Source organism: Aythya ferina (assembly GCF_964211825.1).
Source record: "Aythya ferina genome assembly, chromosome: 28".
Classification (NCBI taxonomy): Eukaryota; Metazoa; Chordata; class Aves; order Anseriformes; family Anatidae; genus Aythya; species Aythya ferina.
This window is the reverse complement of record NC_140325.1, coordinates 1629746-1639811: the sequence shown is the minus strand read 5'-3', so window position 1 is coordinate 1639811 and position 10066 is coordinate 1629746. Positions and strand designations below refer to the sequence as shown.

Sequence of the window (10066 nt, the reverse complement as noted above, 5' to 3'; positions counted from 1 at the left end):
CCTTTCACCTTACTGTGTTTAACGTGAAAAAAGCAGCCATCCAATTTTTTATTATTTTCTCCCCTTTCTCAAAAGGTGCTCCAGGGTGCTCTCACTTTTGCAGCAGCTTGATGCGGGCTTCTATGTCAGCAAGGTTGTCCTCTGCAATGGCCAGGTTTTCCTTCATCGTCTTCTGGACCTGCAGGGGGGTCAGTGGGGAAGGGAGTGAGCAGGGGGGACAGGATGGGGACCCCTCCCACCCCAGCACATGCTGCTGAGACTCGCCTCTGCCAGCAGCACGGTGTTGTCCTTGAGAACACCAGCTAAATCCTGCTGTGTGGTGTCCAGGTGCACAAGGACCTGCCCAAACTGTGTGGCTGGGAAGGAGGCGAAAACTCAGCACGGGAGGGCCCCCAGACCCCAGGACCTCCCTTGTCAGGCCACGCCAGTGTCCCAAGCATCCCCCTTCCTTGCCCCTTACGTTGTTCTGGAGTGCGTTCAACCCAGTAAAGCCAGCTGTTAATTATCTTGCTGCATTTAATTAATTAATTAGTTAATAACTAATTATCTTGCTGTATTTACTATGTGTGCAGCCTCACCTTGAGTGTTGTGTGCACTTCTGGGCTCCACGATATAAAAGGGATGTGAACGTCCTTGAAAGCATCCAGAGGAGGGCAACAAAGCTGGTGAAAGCTTTGTCCTGTGAGGAGAGGCTGAGGGCACCTGGGTTGTCGAGGCTGGAGAAGAGAAGGCCAAGAGGCCACCTCATTGCTTTCTACAACCTCCTGAGGAGGTTGTAGAAAGCAATGAGAGCTTAATTATGCTCTGTGAGCATAAATATGCTCTCACAGAGGCGCAAAACAACATCACTTACTGGCTCAGCTCTGGAAAACAATGGGGCCCTTCCCAAACATGGGGCAGCTTCTAGATCTTTCTCACAGAAACCACCCCTATGGCCTCCTGCTACCAAAACCTTGCCACGTAAACCTACTACACCTTTCTCAAAAGCATCCTCTCCTGGGTTGCCCCACACGATGATGTCTTCAGCGTACATCCACGGGTCCTGAGGGAACCAGTGGACTTGCTAAGCCACTGTCCCTCATACCTGAGAAGTTGTGGAAGTGCGTTTAAGGAGTTCCCACTGACTGCAGGAGGGAAAATCTAGCCCCAGTGTTTAAAAAGGGAAAGAGGAAGGCCCAGGAGCTACAAGCCTTCCTCCCTTCGTGGGGGTGCAGAGCCTTCATCACCCTCAAAATGGAGGTGGCCACAAAATGGAGCCCAGGCAGTTCCGCACCAACAGGCGAAAGAAATTCTTCACAGAGAGGGTGCCGGAGCGCTGGGACAGGCTGCCCAGGGAGGCTGTGGGGTCTCCTTCTCTGGAGATATTCAAGGCCCGTCTGGAGGCCTACGTGGGCAGCCTGCTGTAGGGAGCTGCTTTGGCAGGGGGGTTGGTCCCGATGAGCTCTCGAGGTCCCTTCCAACCCCTACAACTCTGTGATTCTGCAAACTGTGGGGGGAGATTTGCCGAGGCGATCGGCTCCGGGGCAGACGCGTTCTGCAGCGGAGCGGGGGATCGGGCCAGGCAGGGCTAATTTTGTCCGGCATCGAGCCTACTTGAGGGAGCCGCCAGGACCCGGCAGCTCTCGTGAGGGAGGCTGACGAGGCGAAGGCGGAGCCAGCAGCGCCCCCTCCCCAGCCGTTCAAAAGCAGCCCCTAGGGAGCGCGAGCGACCAGGGCGGGCAAACAGGGCGTGGCGCGTCAGAGGGAGTGGCGCGGCAGTTAGCGCGGCAGTTCGCGCAGGCAGGGCGTGCAGGCAGGGCGTGCAGGAAGGGCAGAGCGCTCCCCCTACACACAAACAACACCTCGTTAACAACAGCCGTAACTAGGCGATAATGGTCGCCACCAGGCACGGCGCGCTCTCCAGAAAGTCGGTACACACGCAGACCGACTACCCGTTAAAAAATGCCGCAGTTCAGGTCACCGGATGCAAGGAGTGTCTGAGCCTGTTGCTGCCATCGGCGGGAGGCAGAGAAACTGCGTGCGTGAGGTGCGAGCAGGTGGATGATCTGGTCCGCATGGTGGCGGAGCTCAAGGAGGAGGTGGAGAGGTTGAGGGCCATCAGGGAGTGTGAGCGGGAGATAGACTTCTGGAGTAACTCCCTGCAGGGCCTCAAGGGGAGGTGCCGAGGTGAGACTCCCCAGATGGGGGCGGACCCCCCGCCCTGTCCCTGTCGGGCAGAGGGAGGGGATCTGGGAGCTGAGGAGGAATGGAAACAGGTCCCTGCTCGACATCGCAGGCGATGCTCTCCCCTTCCGGCCCCACCTTCCCAGGTGCCCTTACACAACAGGTTTGAGGCCCTAGAGATTGAGAGGCCGGTGTGTGAGGAAGAGGTAGCAAATGTTCCCAGGAGGATGCCTGGGGCGAGGAGATCAACTCCGCGCCTCAGGACTGCCTCCACCAAGAAAGACAGGAGGGTTATTGTTGTTGGTGACTCGATTCTTAGGGGAACAGAGGGCCCTATTTGTCGGCCTGACCCTACCCGTAGGGAAGTCTGCTGCCTCCCTGGGGCCAGGGTCAGGGACGTTGCCAGGAAGCTTCCTAACCTGGTACGCCCCTCTGACTATTACCCCCTTTTGATAGTCCAGGCGGGCAGTGATAACATCGAAGAGAGAAGCCTCAAGGCTATCAAAAGGGACTTCAGGGGACTGGGTCGGTTAGTGGATGGAGCGGGAGTGCAGGTGGTGTTTTCGTCCATCCCTATGGTGGCAGGGAGGGGTTCAGAGAGGACACGGAAAGCCCACCTGTTAAACACGTGGCTCCGGGGCTGGTGCCAACGCAGAAATCTTGTTTTTTTTGATCATGGGGCACTTTACTCAGCACCTGGCCTGATGGCCGCAGACGGGTCCCTATCTTTTAGGGGAAAAAGGATCCTGGGCCAGGAGCTGGCAGGGCTCATTGAGAGGGCTTTAAACTAGGTAGGAAGGGGGATGGGGCTGAGGCTAGGATTGTTGGGGCTGTGCTAGGGGGAACAATGGCAAGGCCGGAGGATAAGGCAATGGCCCAGCTGAAGTGCATCTACACCAATGCACGCAGCATGGGTAACAAACAGGAGGAGCTGGAAGCCATCGTGCGGCAGGCAGGCTACGACTTGGTTGCCATCACGGAGACGTGGTGGGACCAGTCTCATGACTGGAGTGCTGCAATGCCTGGCTATAAGCTCTATAGAAGGGACAGGCAGCATAGAAGGGGTGGTGGTGTGGCTCTCTATATTAGAGAGTCTTTCGAGGTTGTAGAACTCGAGGTTGGGAATGACAAGGTCGAGTCCCTTTGGGTTAGGATCGGCAGGGACAACAAGGCTAGTGTCCTGGTCGGGGTCTGCTATAGACCGCCGAACCAGGATGAGGAGACGGATGAGGAATTCTACAGGCAGCTGACAGAGGTTGCAAAATCATCAGCTCTTGTACTCGTGGGGGACTTCAACTTCCCTGACATATCCTGGAAGCACAACACAGCCCTGAGAAAGCAGTCTAGGAGGTTTCTGGAGAGCGTGGAAGATAGCTTCCTGACGCAGCTGGTTAGTGAGCCTACCAGGGGAGGTGCCCCGCTAGACCTTCTCTTCACAAACAGAGAAGGACTGGTGGAGGACGTGATCGTCGGGAGCTGTCTTGGGCAGAGTGACCACGCAATGGTGGAGTTCACTATTCTTGGCGAGGCCAGGAAGGGGACCAGTAAAACCGCTGTATTGGACTTTCGGAGGGCTGACTTTGAGCTGCTCAGGACACTGGTTGATGGAGTCCCTTGGGAGGTGGTTCTGAAGGGCAGAGGGGTCCAGGAAGGCTGGGCGCTCTTCAAGAGGGAAGTCTTAATGGCGCAGGAACGGTCTGTACCCACATGCCCAAAGACGAGCTGGCGGGGAAGAAGACTGGCCTGGCTCAACAGAGAATTGTGGCTTGATCTTAGGAGGAAAAAGAGGGTTTATAAGCTTTGGAAAAGTGGGCAGGCCACTAAGGAGGACTTTAAAGAAGTAGCGAGGCTGTGCAGGGACAAAATTAGGAAGGCCAAAGCTCATCTGGAGCTCAATCTGGCTACTGCCGTTAAAGATAACAAAAAACGTTTCTATAAATACATCAACACAAAAAGGAGGACTAAAGAGAATCTCCATCCTCTACTGGATGCGGGGGGAAACTTAGTTACAAGAGATGAGGAAAAGGCGGAGGTGCTCAATGCCTTCTTTGCCTCAGTCTTTAGCGGCAATACCGGATGTTCTTTGGATACTCAGTACCCTGAGCTGGTGGAAGGGGATGGGGAGCAGGATGTGGCCCTCATTATCCATGAAGAACTGGTTGGTGACCTGCTACGGCACTTAGATGTGCACAAGTCGATGGGGCCGGATGGGATCCACCCAAGGGTACTGAGGGAACTGGCAGAGGAGCTGGCCAAGCCACTATCCATCATTTATCAGCAGTCCTGGCTATCAGGGGAGGTCCCAATCGACTGGCGGCTAGCAAACGTGACGCCCATCTACAAGAAGGGCCGGAGGGCAGACCCGGGAAACTACAGGCCTGTCAGTTTGACCTCAGTGCCAGGGAAGCTCATGGAGCAGATCCTCCTGAGAGTCATCACGCAACACTTGCAGGGGAAGCAGGCGATCAGGCCCAGTCAGCATGGCTTTATGAAAGGCAGGTCATGCCTGACGAACCTGATCTCCTTCTATGACAGAGTGACGCGCTGGGTGGATGAGGGAAAGGCTGTGGATGTGGTCTACCTGGACTTCAGCAAGGCTTTTGACACCGTCTCCCACAGCATTCTCCTCAAGAAACTGGCTGCTCTTGGCTTGGACTGGCGCACGCTTCGTTGGGTTAGAAACTGGCTGGATAGCCGGGCCCAAAGAGTCGTGGTGAATGGAGCCAAGTCCAGTTGGAGGCCAGTCACTAGTGGCGTCCCCCAGGGCTCGGTGCTGGGGCCGGTCCTCTTTAATATCTTCATCGATGATCTGGATGAGGGCATCGAGTGCACCCTCAGTAAGTTCGCAGATGACACCAAGTTAGGTGCGTGTGTCGATCTGCTTGAGGGTAGGAAAGCTCTGCAGGAGGATCTGGATAGGCTGCACCGATGGGCTGAGGTCAACTGCATGAAGTTCAACAAGGCCAAATGCCGGGTCCTGCACCTGGGGCTCAATAACCCCAAGCAGAGCTACAGGCTGGGAGAGGAATGGTTGGAAAGCTGCCAGGCAGAGAAGGACCTGGGAGTGATGGTGGACAGTCGGCTGAATATGAGCCAGCAGTGTGCTCAGGTGGTCAAGAAGGCCAACGGCATCCTGGCTTGTATCAGGAACAGCGTGACCAGCAGGGCTAGGGAGGTGATCGTCCCCCTGTACTCGGCTCTGGTGAGGCCGCACCTCGAGTACTGTGTTCAGTTTTGGGCCCCTCGCTACAAGAAGGACATGGAGGTGCTTGAGCGGGTGCAGAGAAGGGCAACGAAGCTGGTGAGGGGTCTGGAGAACAAGGCTTATGAGGAGCGGCTGAGGGAGCTGGGCTTGTTCAGCCTGGAGAAGAGGAGGCTCAGGGGTGACCTTATCGCTCTCTATGGGTACCGCAAGGGAGGCTGTAGCGAGGTGGGGGTTGGTCTGTTCTCCCACGTACCTGGTAACAGGACGAGGGGGAATGGGCTTAAGTTGAGCCAGGAGAGTTTTAGGTTGGATGTTAGGAAGAACTTCTTCACTGAAAGGGTTGTGAGGCACTGGAACAGGCTGCCCAGGGAAGTGGTGGAGTCACCATCCCTGGAAGTCTTCAAAAGACGTTTAGATGTAGAGCTTAGGGATATGGTTTAGTGGGGACTGTTAGCGTTAGGTCAGAGGTTGGATTCGATGATCTTAAGGTCTCTTCCAACCTAGAAATTCTGTAATTCTGTAATTCTGTAATGATTTTGTGATTCTGTGGGACCGGGACCGGGACCGGGACCGGGACCCCCGACCCCTCCCGCGCCCGCCGCTCTCCCCCCGTCCGCAGGGGGGCGCTGTGCCGCCGCCTCCTCTCTATGGTCGGCCACTCCCTGCCGGGACAGCTGATAGGGGGCGGTGCTTGAGCGGCGCTGACCAATCCCGACCGCGCCGCTTCCGTCGCGAAGCCTCCTATTGGCCCACCCCGCCCCGCGCGGGGACCAATCCCCGCCGCCGTTAGTTTGTAAACCGGCGGCGCGCGGAGCGGGGCTCGCAGAGGGGGTCCCGGCAGGGCCGGGCGCAGGGCGCGGAGCCCCCATGGCGTCTCGCGGCCTCGCCGGCGGCGGAGGGAGCCCGGCCGCGGAGCCCCGCGGGACTCCCCCGTTCCAGGCGGACCCGGCGGCGCTGGCCGCGATCCTCAGAGGACCGGGAGTGGGAGTGGTACCGGGAGCGCGGCCCAAGGCTGGGCCCGGCGGCGCCGGCAGGGCCTCTCTGGCCGGACGCGTCCCGCTGCGCCTCGGCTCCCTCCGCACCCAAGGGAGCGCCCCCGGGGCCGCCGCCCGGAGCCGCCGCCGCTCCGCGTCCCGCTCCCCGCAGGCCTCGCGGCCCCTCCAGCGCCTCCTCGACCGCGCCTCCGGTTTCTCCCTTCGGGTTCCCGGGGCCCCCCCGCTCCCCCGCGCCCTCCCTGCCGCCGCCCCGGGTCTCGGGCCCCGCGGTGAAGCCCCGAAGGAGGCGGCCGGGGCCCGGTCCCGCAGGTGAGGGGAGGGAGGGGGGAGCCCCCCGGGGTGGGGAGGAGGAGGAGGAGGAGGAGGAAGGGGAGAGGCCGGTGCCGGGACGCCCCTCCCGGGACCGGGTCCGGCTTTGGGGCTGTCCCGGGGGTGCTCGGTTCCTGCCACGATCGAGCCATGCACAGGACAATGCCCCCCAGCCACCCCCTCCCCCGCTGTTTTTTTGTTGTTTTTTTTTTGGGGGGGGGGGTTCCTAACCCTACCCCTAAATCCCCTCCCGCCTCTGCAGCCTCAAAAAACACACAGACCAGCAGCCCCCTGCAGCGGCAAAGGCAGGTGGGTGCCCCCCACCCCACCCCCTGCAGGCCCCAGCTGTTTGGGTGCTGCCCCCCCACCCCATAACTCTGCCTCTCCCTCCCCACAGAGACCCCCCCGGCTGTGCTGGCCCCTGTCCTGCCCAGCGAGCAGCTGAGTGAGGTGGGGGGAGCCGCTGGGGGCAAACCCTGCCTGGCTCGCAGAGTGCCTGCCCGTGTCCCCTTGGCCAGGGGCACTGCAGGAGCTGCTCGGGGGGCACAGGGGCCCACACAAACTATGGGGGGGACCCAGGCTGCACCGCCAGCTTCCCTCCTTACCCAGGAGAGCACATCCCTATTCCCAGACCTCCTCTCGAGTGAAAGCAGCACCCCAGGTATGCCCCCTGTTCCCCCCCCCGCCCCCACGCTGCTTGGGGGGGCTGTGCCGAGGCTCAGGACCCCCCTGCCTGCAGATGCTGAGCCCCTCAGAGCATCTGGACCATCCAATGTTGGCTTGGCTCGCCGTGTGCCCCTCACCAAGGCCATGGTTTGTACTGGGGGGGGGTTGTTAAGGGGCAGGCACCAGTGCTGAGCCCCACGCCCCCAAATCCCCCCCCCACCGTCTCGCCCTGCAGCGCCTCGAGGTGTCCAAAGAGCGCTTCTTCCGCACGCCGCGCCTCACCCCCCGCAGCTGCGTGTCGGGCACCCACCAGGTGGGCGACAAGCCAGGGGGTTGGGGGTCTAAGCCTGCCCCCCTCCCTCCCTCCCCTGCTGATGGCAGCGTCACCCCGCAGCGCCCCCTGAAGTGGAGACTGGCCCTGACTCCCCAGCGTGGCCCCAGCACCGATGCTGCTGACAGCAAGGAGGAGGCCCCACCCTGGGTGAGTGCTGAGCCCTTTGGGGTCCCCCTCTTTTGAGGCTGGGACTTGTGGCAGTGCCCCCACCCCCACCCCCCCAACGTCTGCCTTGATTTTTGGCATCCTCCCCTGCAGGAGAACATCGTGGTGCAGCTCTTCAGGGAGGACGAGGGCCAGCAGGACCCCGAGGGGCCAGTGCAGGCTCTGCCCAGCACCTCGCCAGGCTCCAGCACAGCTCAGGTGGGGAAGTCCCGGGGGGGGGTGGTCCCTGGGGAGGTGTGGGGAGGTGTGGAGGATGGAGCTTAACTGGGGGGGATCCTCCTCCCAGGACAAGGCTGTGGTGCAGCTCTTCGGGGGGGACAAGGGCCAGCAGGACCCCAAGGTGATCGTGAATGCGGTGCTGGCTCTGCCCAAGGCTCAGGTGGGATGGCTTTTTGGGGGGAGGGAGGTGAGGGAGACCTGGGGTCAGAGGGGGAGCGGGGCAGGGGGACATTCCCTGGGGAGGTGGAGGGGACTGCGTGGGGCAGGGAGGTGGGGGGCATCCTGGGATCGTCCCCTCGTTTCGGGGGGTGCCCCCCCCATGCCGGGGGTGTCCCACGCAGAGCTGTTCACTCAGGCTTTCCCCCCGCAGCGTGTGCTCCTGCTGCTGCAGCTGCTGTGGCAGGACTTGCAGGACCTTCCTGGCGTGACAGAGGTGCTCAGGAACCTTTGGGGCTGCGTGGCCCAGCACGGCCTGGTCCCCCTGTCCCCCCACCAGGGCCCCTGCAAGCACCCGGGGCAGCTGTGACCACGTCCACCCCCCTGGGGCTGGGGGCTGCCCCCATGGGCACCGCCGCGCTGCTAATAAACTCTTCTGTGCTGCACGTTGCTGTGGGGTCTCTGTGGGTGCTGGGAGTCCCTGCTCTCCAGGACAGCCCCCGTGGGGGCCCTTGGGTGCTGCCCCCCTGGCAGGCAGGGCTGCGTTGTCCCCCCCTGTGATGGTCACGCAGTGCCTGTGCTGGGGAGGGGGTCCTGGGGGGGGGCTGTGGTGTGTGGGGGACATCTTGGGGCATCCTCCTGCCACCCTGCAGCCTCACCAGAGCCGAGTACAGGGGGACTATCACTTCCCTAGCCCTGCTGGCCACACTGCTTCTTATACAAGCCAGGATGCCGTTGGCCTTCTTGGCCACCTGAGCACACTGCTGGCTCATATTCAGCCGACTATCCACCATCACTCCCAGGTCCTTCTCTGCCTGGCAGCTTTCCAACCATTCCTCTCCCAGCCTGTAGCTCTGCTTGGGGTTATTGCGCCCCAGGTGCAGGACCCGGCACTTGGCCTTGTTGAACTTCATGCAGTTGACCTCAGCCCATCGGTGCAGCCTATCCAGATCCTCCTGCAGAGCTTTCCTACCCTCGAGCAGATCGACACACGCACCTAACTTGGTGTCATCTGCGAACTTACTGAGGGTGCACTCGATGCCCTCATCCAGATCATTGATAAAGATATTAAAGAGGACCGGCCCCAGGACTGAGTCCTGGGGGACTCCTCTATTGACTGGCTTCCAGCTGGATTTGACTCCATTTACCACAACTTTGATTCCATTCACCAAACTCTTTGGGCCCGGCTACCCAGCCAGTTTTTAACCCAACGAAGCGTGCACCAGTCCAAGCCAAGAGCAGCCAGTTTCTTGAGGAGAATGTTGTAGGAAAGTGTCAAAAGCCTTACTGAAGTCAAGGTAGACCACATCCACAGCCTCACGACCATGCTGGGAGAGGGGATGGGGAGAGATGGGGTCAGGGTTGGGGTTGGGGACAGGAACAGGGCTGGGAACAGCAGCGGGAGTGGGGATGGGAACGGGGCAGGGTGATGGAGCTGGGAGCCAGGACTGGAGCCAGGAGCAGAGCTGCAGGTGGAGCCGGGACTTCAGCCGGTGAGGGGGATGAGAATGGAGCTCTCCATATACACGTATAACCCTCCAGTCCTACCAGTACAAAAGCCGGATGGTTTGTACCTAGTGCAAGACCCGAGAAAGGTTAATGAGATAACACAAAAACGCCACCCTGTGGTTCCTAACTCTTACACTCTGATGAGTAAAGTTCTTTATGAGCACGAGTGGTTCAGTGTTATGGATTTAAACGATGCCTTTTGGGCATGCCCACTGGATCCTGAAAGTTGGGATATTTTTGCATTTGAATGGGAAAGCCCAGAAACAGGGTGGTACATACATATGGGGTGGTACATACATTTGGAAAAATTTGGGAAGGAAGGGGTTTAATAAATAGCAAGGGAAA

General features: G+C 59.9%; 1 protein-coding gene and 1 long non-coding RNA gene across 4 annotated transcripts; one reads left to right on the top strand and one right to left on the bottom strand.

Annotated features, from left to right (window-relative positions):
- Positions 1–79: 79 nt before the first annotated feature.
- Positions 80–851, bottom strand: LOC311424673. Its single transcript, XR_014686157.1, has 3 exons — positions 579–851; positions 265–356; positions 80–178 (listed from the first exon to the last, which is right to left on the bottom strand). It is a non-coding gene; the product is annotated as an uncharacterized lncRNA (long non-coding RNA).
- Positions 852–1853: 1002 nt separating this feature from the next.
- On the top strand, positions 1854–8658 carry TROAP (trophinin associated protein). 3 transcript variants are annotated; one of them, XM_084499976.1, is made up of 9 exons: positions 6189–6672; positions 6935–6981; positions 7070–7333; positions 7412–7485; positions 7574–7651; positions 7733–7819; positions 7931–8035; positions 8124–8216; positions 8427–8658. In XM_084499976.1, the coding sequence occupies exons 1-9, from the start codon at positions 6236–6238 to the stop codon at positions 8580–8582; spliced, it is 1341 nt and encodes a 446-aa protein (XP_084356102.1). In that variant the 5' UTR covers positions 6189–6235; the 3' UTR covers positions 8583–8658. The 3 variants fall into 3 exon arrangements, with proteins under 3 accessions (XP_084356104.1, XP_084356103.1, XP_084356102.1); XM_084499978.1 differs by lacking the exons at positions 6189–6672; positions 6935–6981 and adding an exon at positions 1854–2166; XM_084499977.1 differs by lacking the exon at positions 8124–8216 and having other exon boundaries at positions 6183–6672.
- Positions 8659–10066: the final 1408 nt, after the last annotated feature.